This window comes from Daphnia pulicaria, chromosome 1, assembly GCF_021234035.1.
Source record: "Daphnia pulicaria isolate SC F1-1A chromosome 1, SC_F0-13Bv2, whole genome shotgun sequence".
Taxonomy (NCBI): domain Eukaryota; kingdom Metazoa; phylum Arthropoda; class Branchiopoda; order Diplostraca; family Daphniidae; genus Daphnia; species Daphnia pulicaria.
In genome coordinates, this window is record NC_060913.1 from 12,744,232 (window position 1) to 12,762,012 (window position 17,781).

General features: G+C 44.5%; 1 protein-coding gene and 1 long non-coding RNA gene across 3 annotated transcripts in view; both read right to left on the reverse strand.

Moving 5' to 3' along the window:
- The window catches only part of LOC124337859, a 639,313-nt gene that overhangs the window by 217,187 nt on the left and 404,345 nt on the right, over window positions 1-17,781 (reverse strand). The gene's annotated exons all lie outside the window — the stretch shown is intronic.
- LOC124332061 (protein diaphanous-like) lies at window positions 547-10,163 on the reverse strand. Of its 2 annotated transcripts, XM_046788855.1 has the most exons (20): window positions 10,059-10,163; window positions 9,388-9,953; window positions 6,836-7,015; window positions 6,522-6,623; window positions 6,213-6,409; window positions 5,812-6,121; window positions 5,569-5,679; window positions 5,320-5,448; window positions 5,138-5,244; window positions 4,929-5,059; window positions 4,320-4,864; window positions 4,053-4,230; window positions 3,738-3,970; window positions 3,559-3,645; window positions 3,331-3,483; window positions 2,830-3,249; window positions 2,506-2,752; window positions 2,258-2,282; window positions 1,690-1,768; window positions 1,480-1,624 (listed from the first exon to the last, which is right to left on the reverse strand). In XM_046788855.1, exons 2-20 carry the CDS (start codon window positions 9,415-9,417, stop codon window positions 1,613-1,615), a joined length of 3,276 nt encoding a protein of 1,091 aa, XP_046644811.1. In that variant the 5' UTR covers window positions 9,418-9,953; window positions 10,059-10,163; the 3' UTR covers window positions 1,480-1,612. The 2 variants fall into 2 exon arrangements, with proteins under 2 accessions (XP_046644810.1, XP_046644811.1); XM_046788854.1 differs by lacking the exon at window positions 2,258-2,282 and having other exon boundaries at window positions 547-1,624; window positions 10,059-10,161.

The following is a 17,781-nucleotide window of genomic DNA, read 5'->3' on the forward strand; positions in this document are numbered from 1 at the left end:
GTTGGAAGATGAAGATAATTAAGAAATTTAGGGAATTTTTTTAAGTTTGTAGAAAAAAAGTGTGTTTGACTCGATTTTTTATCCGGGCCGTTTTACCCGGCCGGTAAAAAATTTTTGACCCATGGGTCGGCCCGAGCCGAACCCATTTACTCTGTTGGCCCAACCCGCTCCAACCCGCGGAAGAAGAAAAACCCATCTAAAAAACCCATTTAAAAAAAAAACGCTAAAAAACGTCCGGGCCAGTCCAACAGCGAGTCAGCGAGTCAGCGACTGCTGACTCATGTCCACTGGTCCACTGACAGCCAGAGAAGCCAGCGGCACCACCTGGCCCCACACTCAGAACAGAGAGAGATAGTAACATGCTACGATCGTGATGCTACTATGGCTCTGGCCAGAGTACCAGAACCACAGAGCAACCAGCGGCAACCAGAGGGTGCCTAGAAACGAAGAACCCAACGACAAGAACCTAGAAATCGTTAGATTCTAAAACAGCGTCAGATTATGTCCTTTAAATGTTTAAAAAATTTAGTCAAAATTGCTCACTTGTAATTTTTTCCTTTTTTTTTAGCACGGAACATTGTCCCACTTGTATTGCAATTTTTTTTGTTACGACCAGACACAACTGTACATATCTATTTACAAGAAAATTTCAGTTGTTATCTAAGAATAAATATAGCCCAAAGTGTTCAAAAATAATAAATAAAACTATTTGCTTCGGCTCGTGAAGGAGAAAGGGTGAGAATTAACAACAAGGAGCTGAGCAAAAAAAAAAGGGCATATATCCTTGGGTCTTACGATCAGCACGATTGTGTTTACATGGAATCATGCAAATTTCTTTTTTAAACAAAAATTCGATAGCAAGCAGAATTGCAAACTTCTCTCTCACAGACAGACAGTCATGTTAAGTCATAGTCATATTATTTAGTACAGAAGGCAAACAAAAGGATAATCGATGTGAACCGAATGCCTCAAACCAAGGCGTAATTAACAATGTAACGAGGCAGGCACATTTCATCCATACAAATGTCAGCACGATCCATCAAGCATTGGGCGACAAATGTAAAAATCCAAAAGGCCAATTTGACAAACTTTGGGCTTTCCCAATCAACCGCTTGGACAACAGATGACTGGCGAGTCCCAAAAGAAAAGCACAACGCCCACAGACCAGAATTCTACCCCTTTGGAAGATCTCATGGAAATGGAATGATAGCAACCCACGGTGAATATAACGTAATGGCACATATTCTGAAGCGCAAAGATATGTTCATGGAAAACATACTGTACAATACAAACAAGGCACGTCTATAGGCTTCAGATTTCGGAACAAAATATAGTGGAATGGAGCAAGTACATCTGGGAAAGGGGGGGGGGGAGGTTTCGTTAAAGGGCTTTCAATCGTTGCATCAGTCGGTCTGCCTCTGATCCGTCATCAGCGGCAGCTAAGTATCCACCTCCGTTATTGAGCTTCACCTCCCTCTCTCGGCCTCCACTCATTAGTAACTCGGCAGCCATGTCAAACTTGGGCGGTGGTCTCGCTTTTCTTGGGCGAGCCGCTTTCATGGCTAGCCCATCCGTCAAGTCATCCGTTATGGCAGGAACTGGAGGTTTTTCGTCACCGAATGTCCTGTTTTCATCAATAAAAAATCAGAAACATTGCAATCGGAAAATGACTAACAATTTGTTCAATACCCTTTCATTTCCCGAGATGAAGGGGACTCTAGTAGTGCTCCTTTGGACCGACTGCGATTCATTTGTGCACGGCGCTCCGCTGCTCGAAGACAAAAACAATTTTAAAAAAATCATCATTAGACGGTACAAACAAAAGGCACTTGTCGAAAGCCCATGCAAATAAAAATGGTTTGCAAGCCGATTACATCAAACGTATTTAAAAAAATAACGATGAGTTGTGGTGAATAAATAAATGAACACTGTGTCCGAAGCTGTTAAAAAAGTTTAAGGTAGCAACTTTTTGAACGCGTTATTTTTTTTTGTTTGTTGTTTTTTAATCAATGTTGGTATACCTTAAAAAAACTGTTTCGGGTAGTCAGCAGCAAAACTTAAGAATAATTTAAAAAATCACACACACACACACACACACACACACGAAAATAGTTATATACCAAACACCGACAAGTGGCGGGGGAGGGAAATAAATCCAAAGCAATTCGGTTACGGCGTGCCATCATCTTGGAAGCGGTCATGTCATTTCAAATTTCCAACTTTTTAGATTGCAGTAACTGAACTGGGGATCTCTTACCCGTTGTGAACTCGGTTGGATCGGTCTGCGCCGTTGCCAACAGGATTTGCAAAGGAGAGCAACGTACGAATTTTGGGGATATGGAAACGAAATGTTATGTTATACGCTTCAACTCACATTCTAGACAACCTTCTTCGTTCAACTCTACAACCGACTTAACGGACTGGTGTCTTTGGTACGTGCCAAATAATGAAACAAGTTCTACGATGTTTGTACGAGATGACAAAACGTGATGGAACGATAATTACCTCCGACTGCACGAGGGGGTCGATCCCGTTTCCGTCTCTGATCTCTGGAGAAAGCGGAACCCGTTTTAAGAGCCTCCAGCAGCGAGTCCATGACACCTTCCTGGTCGTCGTCGATATTCATGTCGACTAGCGCTTTCTTTTTGGCTTGGCGTTCGAGTTTTTCCCGCTCGGCCTTCTCCTTGGCTTCGCGCGCTCGTCGGATCTTCTCCTCCGTTTCACGCAGTTTGCAATTATCTTTATAGCATTGCTGGAGATAAAGTTTCAAGGTTAACACGATACTTTATCCAAATGTTTCATCATCAAAAACAACAAACAGAAACTTACATTAAAGGAATCTTTGAAGGTTTTGACGTCGGTGAAGAATTCATCCAACGTGTACTTTTGCGGATCAAAGACAAAGTACTCGGACAATTCGTGGTAGACAGACTCCATTTTCTTGCCCATTCTAACGAGCACGTCGCACTGGTCCCGAGCTTCCCGGGCGAAATTGCCCATGACTTCTAAGAATTTGTCTTCGTCGGATATGGCCGCCTTGGCGTTCTTCAGATCAGTCTCCAAGTTTTTGATTGAACTGTCCATCTGCTTTAGTGTCTTCTGGATTGTATCCATCGAGACACGGGAAGCCCGATCCACATGGAGAACTTCTTCACTGAAGCTAAGGATGTCGGCAAACTTTTCTTCAATCACGTCCACCAAGTAGTGAAGCAACGTTGTTTTATTCTCGGCGTCTTTCGTGCTCGTCAACTAATTTAGAAACACAATCGAATCAGTTTTAAGTGAAATGCTTTCATTTGTATGCCTGGTAATTTTTTTAAAGAATCTCACCTTGGGAAGGTAGGAAATTTCGAAACCGACTGCTTGAGCGTTCTTTGTTCCAGTATTCAGGTAATTACCTATTAGCAGAACAAGTTCCAAAAGTTTTGCAAATTTCTTGCTGTCCCGGATCTCCTCGCAAGCCAACGTGGCCGCAACAATATCCTAGCGAACAAATACGACATGAAGGATAAACAGACCTGCTCGCAATTGTTTGTCATTTGGAATAAAAAAACTCACTGGCTTAATGTCCTGGACCATTTCATTGTAGTGCTGTCTGAAGCTGATGGATTTAAGGCGCGGCACCAACCTCTTGATACTTGCCAACTGTCAGTCAGAGAAAGAAAAATAGACTTTTAAGAAACAAACACTTGGGAAAAAGTTGGACTGAAGGCAGTTCTTGGAGGACGATGGATTACCGTCACGGAAAACTGCTCAGCTTCGGCTAGACTATCGTATTGCTCCTTGTACTCTTCAAGCTTTTTCAGCTGTTCGGGTGTGGGCATGTACTGAATCAGTTGCTGCAAAACACTGTCCGATAGCACCGATTCGTCGCAGTGAAGAATCGCCCGTTTAATGTCATCGTAACTCAAGTACTTGAGAGATCCGCCCAAAAGAATCGACAAGTTCTGAGCTGACTTGCCGTCGAGCACTGAAACCAAAACATTCAAGCCTTTGGTGAGTATCTGATCACAGTCGGGACAATAAACACGAAACTCTGTCTGTCGAAATACCTTTCAGTTCTTTGAATTTTTTACTCATTGGTTTGTCCGAGTCTCCTTCTCTTGCTTTCTTGGCGGGAGGTTTGGAAGAGAATTTAGCGCTAAGCCCTTCCAGGAGATCGGGCGATACCAACCGATCCTCTTCTACGTTGACCCAAAACGCCTTTTCGGAGAGTTTTTGCGGTTGAATCTGAGTGAAGAGAAAACAAAACAAAAACATTTCAGTATGAGTTCATGCGTATGAGTCACGATCTAAAGTTCCTGGTCAATCAACTATACCGTTTTCCAATTTGTTCGTTTTAAAGGCATGTCCAACTGCCATTTCCTCTTTGGTTTCATTCCAAACGGAAGAATATCCGGCCTGGGTGGCGTGGCGGGCATTCCAGGTGGAGGACCAAATCCTGGAATACCACCGGGCGGAGGTGGAGGTCTTGGTCCTCCTCCCATTCCGGGAGGAAGAGGGGGTGGTGGAGGCCCACCCATGCTGGGCAATGGGGGTGGTGGAGGCCCACCCATGCTGGGCATTGGGGGAGGAGGCGGACAGCCGGGCATTGGGGGTGGAAGTGGTGCTCCAGGCATTGGGGGAGGAGGCGGGCCACCGGGTATTGGAGGAGGTGGTGGTCCAGCACCGCCGTACATGGCGAGCGGAGGTGGAGAGGGTTTAGGAACGGGTCCTTTGCCTCCTCCCAAATAACTCTCCAACTCCGCAATCCGTTGACTGGCAGCCGCCAACTTGGCTTCGTATTCCTGCTTCGCCGTGAGGGCTTCCTCCAGCTTTTTGTTGACTTCATCCACCCTGGGCTCTCCATCCTTGGCAGCGCGCTCTAAAAAAATGATGAATTAGCACCCGACTTTCGAAACAAACATTTATCAAAAGTTAATCCGCACCAGAAAGGATGTCGATCAGCGGTTCGACGTCAATTTGAAATCGCTTGGTGGCGGAGAAATCCGGATCGCATCCGCTTTTATGTAAAACGACTTGAGCAATACACTCTTCGATCAGTTTGTAGTACGAAACCCTGCAGAATGGCAAAAGAGAAACGGGAAAAATAAAACACGCGATCTAATTCTGTCGGCGGGTGACAAGTGAAACTGACTTGACATTGGGGTCGTCTCGAATGAAAAGTAAATGTTGTAGAATGGACAACAGGAACGGCTCGCTTGGCGTTTCGGCGACCGAGTTGCGCAGCACTTCGAAACATTCCTAAAGAATGAATTTAAAACAAAAGTTATGATTCGCATTTCCAGATCCTTTTCTAGCGTTGAAAATATTTCTGACCACAGTGTCGTCGAGATCCAGGCGTAGGTTGTCAAAACGCTGTGCAAATTCATAGAAATCCTCATCTCGATGCTCTTCGAACACTTTGAGTTGCAACTGCAGGTCAACACAGTCCCTCTGGGCTAATTTCTATTAAAGCCGGATGTAAGAAAAGATTATAATTATGATTTATTCATGAATAAATTAAGAAAATAATGATTTTTTTTTTTTTCGCCACTGGGCGGTGCGGTGGTTGAAAGGTTTCCTTACGTCAAGGAGGTCGGCGAGTCCAACACGCATAAATTCATTACGTAAATGCAGCCGGAAGTCCAAATCATCGGGGGTGAGGACGATAGTGTTGATCAATTGGACGCAGGCCACCTTTGAAAAATATTTAGATTTTCATCAATTGAGATATGAACGATGTGAAAGTGTGGAAGGAGTGCGTGAGTGACAGCATTGAGTCACGGTGGATTGATAATCAAGGTTGGGTTTCCGGCCCGTTTGGCTCACCGTAAGCGTGTCATTCTCCATGTTGGACAGGGCTTCGATAATGGGCTGAAAGCGAGAAATGCTCTTGAGTTCGCCACTGGTGGTAATGGCCTCTAAAGCACGCTCGTGTCCCTCCGGCGGCACCAAGCAGATACCGGCCATCAGTTTGACGGCCTCGACCATCACGGCCGGCAGGGACGGGACGAAAGAACGTGCAAGAAGCGTCAGCGCCTCGCGGTGCTCAAACAGTTTCTTCAAGCCAACTTTGTTGTTGGAAATGGCTTTCAGGCAGCGGATGCACTCGTGCTGGACCCTGTCCCATCTCGCGTCCCTGTATAATCATATCACGAGTTGAGAAGCATGTCCATACGGGGCGAGAGATAAACAGCCGGTCGCTGAATGCAAAAACGCCTACGCTCTACCTTCTGTAGCATTCGTTGAGGATGGTCAAAACTTGATTCAAACCCTCGCAGACAAAGTCGTGGACCCAGGTGAGCGGGTTGTTGGTCAGGGCGATCCTCAGCGACTCCATGCACGTGTAAATCTTGTGGACGCTCAGGTCCGGATTGCCCAGATAGACGATGTAATCCTGCGGCGTATCGAATCGATTCCGGTGTTTCTGCACGGACATTTGAGCAAGAAATAAATTGAAAATGAGGATATCGATTGTTGTTGTTATTGAAAAACAAATTTGTCCAATGACTAGGTTAGAAAAAACCCAAAATGGTTACCTGGACTGTGCCCTTCATGTGCATGGCCAACATTTCTTTTTTGCGATGGTTTTGCTGCAATCGCAGCGGCTCTTTCTTTTCTTCTGATAAGTTCATGTCATCCTACTCCCAGACACCCGGGCAACACAAAGAAAAGATAAAAACAAAAGAAAAACATCCACAATTAGAGATGACGGAGATAACATAAGAGATGAATCATATAACTGAGATAAAAACCGGGCGGCAGCCGAAAGGAGGTTATGAATTTCTGGTTCAACACGGTTCTTCTTTTATGTTTTTTACGCTGTTGTATTTGTTTAAAATTCAGGACGTACCAACATCTTTTCAAAGGCGGTGTTAACTTCATCTTCGCTCATGTTGTCGACGGCCATGTGCGCGTTTTCGTCCATCTCGGAGAAGTCGACCTCAGAGTGCGGACGGGAGAGTGTGCCAGGGGCGCCACTCATCTGTCCCCGTCCCGACTTCTTGTTCCAGCCGAAGCCCATTTTGTCCAGCTGAAAGTAAAGTACAAAACCAAAAATAGTCGATCAGTCATTACGCAATTGATCAGAATGAGGCCACGGGCTTTTTTTTTATTACGTCAAAACAACACCATTAAAACGAGTGTACGACAAGTAGTGCATTTTTCAAAGGAAGAAAACCCCCAGCCAAACCGCTAAAAAGGAAATCAAATCAAATCAAGCAATCCACATCAAAAGCCGGTCTCGCCCTTTCCCTTTCTCCGCGAGCGATCAAAGAACAACGGGCGAGTATAAAGATTGTTTTTTGGGTTTTGTTTTTCTTTTCTGGCATGACCATGGGGTTCGTGCCGTCGCTTTAATTAGAGATCGGACAGCAGCAGCAGCAGCAACGGCCCCAGAGTCTGAAAAAAGAGAGAGAGGCAAAAGGAGGTCAAAACAATGTCCTGAACAACAGACTGGCCACATATTTGGCATCGTTTTATGTGTGTAGTACACCCGACGAAAAGAAAAGAAAACAAGTCAAAATTCCCGCATACATAAGAGGGTAGATGTAAGAGTCAGATTGGGACTGAAAAATATGTCGAATCTACGAGCTGGGCCAATTGGTTGATGGTGGGATGTGTTTTCCTTTTTGCGAAAAAATAAGTCGGCCACGAATTTCCTCCTAGAGCTTGTTGTTCGCATCGTCATTTTCCGAGCGTATATAAGAAGAGCTCCTTTTGGCTACGGACTCTCTCTCCATTGCGTTACTAACTATCCCGCTGGATGGAAAATAGAAAATGGGAGAAGAAGAAGAAAAAAAGGAAAGAAACGAGGCAATGAACACACGCCCCAGTGTGTATGCCTTAGTTGGTCCCGTCGGTACAGACGCGGAAGGGGAAAATAAAAATAAAAAGGATAGATAGATAGAGAGATGAGGCCAACGTCCCAAAACCGATTAGGTCTAGGGACTGGCTTTCTTCTCGTCGTGAAAGCCACAAAAGTTGGAAAACGACGTCGGCGCGGTGCACAGGTGATGACCCAGACCGCGATCCACACACACACACACAGACCTCAAATGTACTAAACGGGACGTCAAGTTTTTCTCCGTTGATGGACCGACAACCGCCGGCCTTTTTGTCTCCTCCCATTTCGTCATTTCCATCTTTCTTCAATTCAACCTCCCCCCATCTCCTAAATCAAAAATAACAACATCAACACGACCAAAAAACCAAACGAAAAGGAAAGAAACGAAAAAAAAAAAAAAGAAACACCACCACCAGTGTGAGGACCGGCCGGGATGAAGAGGCGGCGCGGTTCGTTCACGCGCGCACTCACGACCGAAAAAAAAAGGCTAAAATACTTAAAAGAAAAAGAAACGGAAAATAAAAATGGTCTTTCTGCGTTGACTGGCCTCGCCGGCGGCTGCTAAGAAGAGAATCATCGGCCCGCACAGTTCCATCCCATAAACAGACTTTCTTTCTTTTTATTTCATTTCATTTTATTATTTGAGGCTTTTTTCTCTCCTTCTTCTTCCTGTCTCTTCTTCACGCATCCACGTAGGTGGAACATGAAGAAACCGAGGAAATAACAGACAGGAAAAAGAATAGAAATTCTTCTCTACTAATGAAACCGCTCATGCGAGTCAGCCACGGCAGCAGCCGGATGCGTTCACATCTAATGTTTGTTTGCCGGGAAACGCATTCGTTTTTCACTTGGACTGGCACCTTGCCGAAAACGGCGGTTGGGCCGACGCGATTTCTTCGGGAAATGACGTCACTGGCTCCTCACACATGCAAAACAGATGCTCTCCTCTTTCGTTTGGCAGAGGCGCTTCAGAAACAAGATAAATAAATAAAAGAAGAAGACGAGAAAAAGAAAAAAAGAGAGAAAAAAACGGTGGCCACTCCTTGTCGGTGGCCTTCTTTCGGCCCCCACCCAGCCTCGCCAGCACCTTCCCCAACTACTTCACTACCCACCTATACTCACCCATGTCAGGCATTGTTTCATTTCTGATTCTTTTTTTTTCTCTATTCTCTCTCTCTTTTTCGAAAACGGGCGTCCTCTTCTTTATGGCTATTTCAGAGAGTTCACTGATCTGGCATCACCAAGGTAATGTTTGACTGCAGAGGAAACATGGACGTGGCCCCAGATTCCCAAAGCGAGACTGACACACTAGGGCTGTGAAGGCTGTTGCCATTGCCCAACAAGGTGGGTGGCCGTCCCAACAACAACAAGAGAGAGAGACCGCCACACAGGTGTGTGATGTCATGGCTATCATTCATCACCTCCTCTCTCTCTCCACGATGAAAGAAAAACTTCCATCAGAATGCTGAATGACAACAGATGCTCCACTCAACAGGTGGGATTGAGTGGACAGCTGTGCGTGGGGATTTGTTTGTGCAGATATTAGTTGTCATACTCACAAAAGTGCCCTTCCTGTCCTGTCTCGACATTTCTGGCTGGGTCGAATCTTGTTCGACGACAGTTTGTCAGAGTTAAGGGCCAAATTCCAGCAACGGTCCTCACACCAGCGAGAAGTTCATCGGTCACGGGTTATCACTCCTCTAATGTCACAAGATGAACTCCCAGAAATCTTGATAGGCGGGGACAGCAACAGGCGTCGTCACCAGAAAACACACACACACACACACAAACTTTGGTGGAGCGAAATCACTGATTTGCTTCGATGCCCAGTTGGCGAACTGACTCGATTACAAAACATCCAAATTGAAAAAAAAAAAACGATGGACGAAAGTGAGAACGAGCACACTCTCCTGTTGATTCGAGCTCGGCTTCGCATATGCGCGAGCAAGCACCCAAAAACCAGCCAGTTGTTTGAAAGCGCTCAGTGTCAGAAAAAGCAAACTCGAAATAACAGTCACAACTCCATCTTTCTTGCGGCGTTGCCGTTACGTGCCAAACACGTTCGCCGCGCGCTGGGTCCGCATTCCTGCGGCTAGATGGCACCACCAGTCAACGGCACCAAATCCTGTTTTTGAAATTCAAAAAAAGAAAAAGAGATCAAACCGCAACAACAAAATACAGTTTGATAACGGCGGTTAATCTAAAAAACAAAAAAAAATTCGTAAATTACAAACTTGATGCGGTCGTTGTGGTTGTCAGTAGACGAAAATGAGCGATCGCTCAAAATGCGTAACGACCGAAATCGTTTGCTTCCCTTCGTGCAGCGCGACACTTTCAAGCACCTCCCGTCCAATAATAATCATAATGAATGACGTGATAAAGAAGAAAAAAAGGGAGGAAAAGAGTTAAAATAATTGCCGCTTTCATTATAGTCCACTCACCAACGTGGGAAGAAAATGTTCAACGACGATGGAAATTCAGACGTGACGGTGCGTGAATCGTTTTGTTTGGGTCCAGAGAGATCCGCGCGGCAGAGATGATATTTCATCCGTTCCAATTCAACTGGAAAGTTACACACACAAAAAAACAAAAAAAAACCCAGAAATCAATTACACCTGTTATTTTATTTAACAAATGAATAACTAAACAGAGCCCGTTTCTGGATAATGAGATGGGGATAAAATACCAAAAAAAAAAGAGGTCGAGCCCTTGATGACTTTGTTTTCCTTCCCCCTCCAGCCAATACCGCACCTTTATTATATATTTAAAAATTAAAAAAAAGAAGGTAACTTTATAGACGTAGCAAACCAACAACCATCTGAGCACCTATTATTATTTGGTTCCCCTCGATGTGAGTGAGGGCCAACAGAGACGAGCGAGCCGGCTCGCATATACAACAGTCATTTACGTCTCGTTGCCGCTGAGATATGGAGACTTTAGGTGGGCAACTGGAAATAGAAATAAATTTGAAAGAAAGAAGAAGAAAATCTCGTGTGATAAGAAGATGAAGAAAAAATCAAAAGAGAAGGGGCGACGATATTGCCAGGTTGAAGCCACAACACGGAGAAGTGATTCTTGACAAGTTTGTTACGTTCAAGAGAGAGACAGGCCAGTGAATAGGGGTTCCTCACATAGTCACATCCATCTCTCTCTTTCTCTCTCTGGCGAGTTCTATACGCCAGGGGTTGGCCTGGCTTTAGCTTGAGTTATTATATCGATTACAACCGCTGTTTCTCCCCCAACAAATGCCCCTAGACCTAGCGAGTTCCAATATAGGAGAGGCCGTCCATTATTAGGAAAAACCCCTTTTCGTCTTTGGTCCTTCCGTCCTTCTGTTTCGTTGGGTCGCCGTCACGGCCGTTTTCTGGCTCCGAACTCGGCTAGCAAAACGGAAATGTCGGCTGTCCATAATGTTGAGGTCCGACCCGTCTGACGGCTGCTGGATGAGGGAGACGGACTTGACGGAGCAGAGAGAAAGAGCATCCGCCCCAACGTGCACAGAGGAGACCTTCAGCAGCCGCCAGTCTCTCTATAATGCAATAAAGACTTATTTTTATAGACGTTACATTATACGAACCATGAGAGCTAGGACTAGGCGATGACACTGGTGAACAAGAAGAGAAATAAAAGAGAAAAGCAGAAAAATAGTAACAGAGTTAGGAGATGCTAGAGAGTTAGAGACACCAACGTAACAAACAATAAACAGCACCCCCCCCCCCCCTCGATGCGTACAGAGAAAAAAGCTTCCGGCTGATTTGTAGACAAGATCCCGACAAACCCTATATCTTGTCTTTTTCATCGGACTGGCTTGACTTGAAATCTTTTACTTATAGCTCAGATTCCACATTTGGTACTTGATGCAATCATCAGAGTTAATTTTATATATGTGTCTATAACACGCCACATCCACTTCATTCCGTTAAATCGAATCGTTTCCGCTGCGAGCAAGAGAGTGGGAAGAAACCCTAAAGAAAACACTGCTTGGAAATCTTTGAGCGATTACGTAACTTGGCAAACGCGCGCATTTCCATACGAGCAGCGTGAGCGAGGACAACCGCAAGTGCCACAACAACCCGTCTGGAAGAGAGGAGAAAAAATAAAAATACGGAAACGGTTGCATAATCTCGCCAGTTTTTTTGTTTCTTTTTCTGACGACTGTCGAGAAACACCGAAACGCTTTCATCACATTATTACAAAGATGATGCATCTCTGCTTGAGAAAATATTTATTAAAAAATTATAAAATTTCCCTCTCGATAGATTCGATAACGATTTCAGCGTGCTGCAAGCGACGTCCGAACCTTGAAATATTAAAAATAAAAGAAACGGGTACTAAATGATTTAAAAAACAAAACAGGTAGCGCACCCAACTACAGTATATAGCTAAGAGGAAAAACAAAAAACAATTTCAAATAATATAAGCAGCCAATCATCATCATCATTCGTCGTCATGGTTATTGCTGCTACACACGTGTCAGCCATCCTCTGGCGATGGACGATCGTGACTGTATTGATTCAGCCGAGAGATACAAAGTTTAAAAAAAAAAAAAAAAGAAAAAGAAAAACCCAAACGAACAAAAAACTGGCGCCAGCACGTGATGTTGTTTGATATAAAAAGGATTTCGCCATTCTTGACAGAAAGTATACCATCAAGACGAAAAAGGGAAAATCTCGTTTCTTTTGTTTTCTGTCACATTCGATTTTTTCTCTCTCGAAAATAAAATGTTGAAAAAAAAGAAAATGACAAAAGTGGCGACAATAGAAGAAAATCAAATAATACAAGATAAAAAAAATCCCGAAAAGTGTTGACGTGAAAGAATCTAAATAAACTCCCGCCAACATCACCATCGGCTGGAATTATATTTGAGCTAGAAAAGGAGATGATGATTGTTTCTTTCGAGGCGGTGATGATGATCGGAGCGCGCCGGTTGAATTCTTCATCGCTTATTACTATATATAGGTCCTTATTGTTGTGTGTAAGCCGACTGCTTCATCAGATCAGATTGAATCAGCGAGCTCTTCTTTTTCTTTTTTTTTTTTTTTTTTTTTGATTCCCGCTCCCGCCAAGCGCATTGCTCGGCTATTTACCGAACGGTAACAATGGAGGGGACGACGATAACGGGACGTGAAGCGCGTGAAGCTGCGTCGATTTTCTATCGTTTTGAAAAATCGAAATTCTTTTGATGTGTGATTTCATTTCGAACCGCACAGCAGCCTCAGCCCCCCTCCACTTGCCCAGCACGGGGAGATGATAGAAATCTTCGTCCGCCGTACAAACTGGGATTTCTTCTCCTTTCCGTCCGCGACCGGAATAACCGCGTTTGAAAAAAAAAAAAAAAGTCGTTCTGCTCATCAAGATACCAGTCACGGACTCTCGGCCGTACACATCTCCGACAATCGGCGCGCAATCTACAACTAAGCGAAATCTTCTTTTTTTAAAAAATAAGGGCGGCAATAGTTGACTTTTCAAAAAATAAATAACAATCGAGTAGAATTGAATTTGAGTTAGCTATACATTATCGCATGGAAGATTGTTTTCGTATTACACGGGTAGTTTATAAATGTGGGGGTCGCTTCAATAATAGGCCCACAGCTGCGTCATTGATCAAAGTCGTCCGCACCCGAGTCAAAAGTGTCGCAATAGATATTGATGTAACAGCATCAATAATCGCTTTCTCTTTCTGCTCCCCCCGCAGTGTGTGTAACACGTTGGCCGACAGCAAGGACAAAAGATTCAAATGCTTTCAATACTTGTGTCGTCTTTCAAATCAAAATGATTTGAATCTTCGGGGTCACGGCCGACTCACGTTTCAACCTGCACTTGACTTTTGAGGGGTTCCCAACAGTCAGATCAAAAACGCTCGGTTAAAATACGACCGTGTTGTTGTTACGAAAAGAAATGTGACGCATCAAAATGGTGAAGTGATTCATCACCTCCAGTTCGGGATAGATTTCCGTCACATCCCAAAAAATTGAAACGACATTTGTAAACTTTTATCCCGGCAGTTTCTAGTCATGCAAAGAAATCAGACGAGTGAGAGAGAGAGAGAGAGTCATACTGCTGACGTTACGTATGCACATGATTAGGGTGGTGATCGGCGGCAGCTGTGCGGTCATGTGTCACTGATCGAGTCGGCGGAGTTGCATCTGCGGTCGCCGGGCAACACAAGACGCCGGGGCGGGCACGACGAAACCGAAAAAATCTCAGCCTGGCATCGTCTGGTTGATTTCCTCTACACTCATTTTCTTATAGTCGAGTAGAAGATATGGGGGGAGACGAGAGGGCTCCGCAGTAACGTCTATTTAAGGTCCGTACATGCAATAACTGAATAGAGCCGGCCCTTGTGGCGTCTGCTGTGCACTGGGCGGACGTGACGGCGATCGTCGTCATTTGTCACCGCTACATTGGAGTGGATTTTCGCCCCTGGCACTAACTGAGAGCGCGGTCGAGTGGCGGTGGTGGTGGTGGTGGGGGTTGAATATCTCGTCCAGCAAACACGAGAGAAACCAACGGACGGAATCAAGGGCCCTGATTGGATTTTCTCATCAATACGGATGACAGAGGGTCATCACCGTCAACTTCAGGAAACGATGGCCGCCATCCCCCGGCCCCCTGATGAAAATGAGCCCCCATGGAAGCAAATAAATCCGGCGACTGATGAGGACGGGCGACCCTTCCCGGTGTAACCGGCCATTGCGCCAGTCCATGTCCAATTCGTGTCGGCCCAAAAAGGGTGACGGAAGGAAACGACTCCTTATTGCACTATATATCCATCAGTTGAGGAGTCTTCATTACTACACTCTCGCATTTCTAGTCTGGTAGTTACTATTTAGCCTCTTTGCTTGTCGGACGAATCAAAATTCCTTTTTTCTGTCAAATAAAAATAGAAATAAGATACGATCGCATAAATATACACACAACCGCTCTCCCAGACATGGGAGTAACGAGGTACATGTATATGTAGTATACACATTACTAGGTATAAATATCAGGTGAGTGCTGGGCCCAGAAAGAATATTCACATGAGGTCGGAACAGCAGCAGCAGCAACAGCAAATGAACTGTTATGTCTTTTTTTCCTAAAATTCCAGCGCCACTATTTGATGCGTCCATTATAAAAAAGAGGGGGGATCCTGAGCAGCTACTACTACCCTGTGGGATCTTTAAATAGGAGAGGCCTCCGTGCTGTCCGTACATTAGAATGTGTGTGTGTCGTATACGTTTAGAGATTTCCCACAGGGTTTTCGTTATCTGTTTTTTTTATTTTATGGGCGTCAGATCAGATCAGAAAAAACTTAACAATCGGCTGAATCAAACAAAAATGTTCAACTGGCACCGCCCGGCTGATTTATTGCGATCACGGAATCATAAGGAATTAAAAAAAAAACAAAAAAAGTCAGAAGGCAGAAGGCTCTTGATTTTCGAATAAATATGGCGCGGCGATTCAACATCATCATCATTAACGTCGTTATCGTCATCATAATAACAAAAATTGAGCCACTAAGAAGAAGAAGAAGAAGAAATGTCCGGGGTTAATTGCCAATGCTGTGAAGGAGAAAAAGAAGAATTCGTCCTTGGCATACCACGTCTCGTGCGCGTTAGGAAAGAAACCACAGATGGAAATGAGACGAGACACTTCTGGGGTCTGGGACGACCGTCAGGACCAGCGCCCAATGGAAGAGTCCGCGTGTCCCGAAAGACTCGGCCAAAAGAGTGGTCTAATCCATTAGCCATCCGGTAAAGACATTGCACGCACGGCATCTATAAAAAGAGATCCAACTTTTCCCCGTTTTGGACGGTGGCTGGGGCCACCCGACTATTAAGGTCTCGTATAATATTCTACCAGTTCGTAAAAGAAAAAAAGGCCAAAAGAAAAACCGTTAGACCGCGGGACAAAAATCGTTTCACCGGGGGGGAAAGTACAAAACAACCAAAAACCAACAAACACGGCACAAGGAGACGACACAAAGGCGTTCCAAAACGGGGACCGTGATCAAGATATCAGTTAATAGAAAAAATAGAAAAAAAATTAGAAAAATAACTTGGCCGCATCATTTATATGGGCAACAAAGAATCAACGACAACTCAAAAAAAAAAAAAAGATATACTGTGCGAAAAATCAAACAGAAAAAGAAGATAAGAAAAATTATTTTCGGTCAAAAAAAGAGAAGCGACGCTGTTGCAGCTCGATGGATGTGCGCCAAAAAGGAAACGACGAGATGACAGCTCACGACATCCTTCACTTGTTTTCTTCCTTTTTTGATTTTTTTTCTTTTCTCAAAAATATTATTATTATTATTATTATCATTATTCGCGGTCCCGCAGGGGGGTCCCGAGCGATGATGAGATTCGGATCGGTTACATTGTTGTTGCCTGCCATGGTATTACGGTGTGTGTGTGCTTAGCTTTATCCCGACGGGCCGGAGATCAACGCACACGCGACTTGTATCATCAACGCGCAACTCTCTTTTTATGCATCATCAACCGAGAGAGATGTGTGCTGTGTGCTGGCTGTGCCACATGCAGTGGGAGGGGGGGGGGGGAATTATGCACGAACGGGGCGCGGGAGTTGTGTGTAGTACCCACGAAACGGTTGATAATTTTGTTGATATCCACTTGTTGCCGGGAAAAGATGTAATCCGCCCAGTCAAATCATTGCTCTCATCATCACCAGGCCAAAAAATTCTTCATTCCCTTTATTCTCTCTTCTTTTCTTTACCCGGAATGGATGAATGAATGATGTGCATTGCCAGCCATCAGGCATTGCATGTCAGATCAAAGTCCCAGCCGCGTTCGTGACGCTCCGTCCCGTTTTCCCCCGACGAAAAAATCATCCACCTCACACCACATTTAAAACGTCTACGACCAGCAGCAGCAGCAGCAGCAACTCACGGAGTGTATAATATACAATCAACAATCAAAAAACATCATCCGGCCTCCAAAACAACAGCACATCGACAACTGTCTTGCCATTAGAATATTCATGTGAATTATATAAGCGAATGAATGTAGTGTAGGATCACATAATAAAACAAAACAAAAAAAAAAACCACGAAATTTTTTCAGGCCGCCAGCTATGCACACACACACACACACACACCAAATCGTAATGACATTGTATATTCATGTCCCGAAAAAATAGTAATAGATTTATCAACACAGCGCAATCTGTTATCAGTCTTCGTTTATACCCTGGGCTCTACATGATGTATAAATGTTGAAATGACGTGCGTGAGCCATTCCTCTATAAATAGGACGGCAGCTAGCTATAGCTATAGCATGTAGCCCATCTAGCCAGCTAGAAAAAAAAAAAGGGCCAGTGTGGCCATTCATCGATCGACTAACGGATTATTATACGATTACAATCTGCCTGCTACATATTTATTGGCGGCCATAAAAATGCGAACATCGGCGACACGACCCTGTTGGCCTTCGACGCCATTTCCACAAAAACATTTTCTCTTCAGATGAAAAAAAGACAAACGTTCAGAATTTTAACGACGCCGTAAAAGATGGCAGGTCGGCCAACCAAATGTTGACCCCCCCTCTCTCGACTTTTTGGGTGATGATATAGGCCGGGCCTAAAAAAAACCAATGAGTAATTCATTTCACATGTTTGGCGGCCGCGTGCGATGAATTCAAACCAAATGTCATGACCTCAATTTTTCTAACCAAGAAGAAAGAAAAACATTTTCGGGATTTACCCCCCGAGAAAGAAAGAAAAAAAAGCTGTCGATATTCCTTTGATGGCCGCACAGTCCCGGGAGCTGTTGACGTGAACGAAAGTCGAACCCCCTGGACCATCAGCGCCGACGACGAGGCAATCCGAGACATCAACACCATCACAAACGCTGTGGAAGCCGCGTCAGAATTTTCCAAGGGGAAAAGAAGAAGAAGAAGAAGAAACAAACGAGCGTGATGATGGTGATGGATGATTGGTGGCATATCATGAGA

Coding starts and splice junctions, on each gene's coding strand:
- LOC124332061 (XM_046788854.1), bottom strand. CDS start 9,417: ATGTCGAGACAGGACAGGAAGGGCACTTTT. Junction 7,016..9,387: donor AGGACAGGAAGGGCACTTTT/GTGAGTATGACA, acceptor CTTTACTTTCAG/CTGGACAAAATGGGCTTCGG. Junction 3,250..3,330: donor AAATTTCCTACCTTCCCAAG/GTGAGATTCTTT, acceptor TTTCTAAATTAG/TTGACGAGCACGAAAGACGC.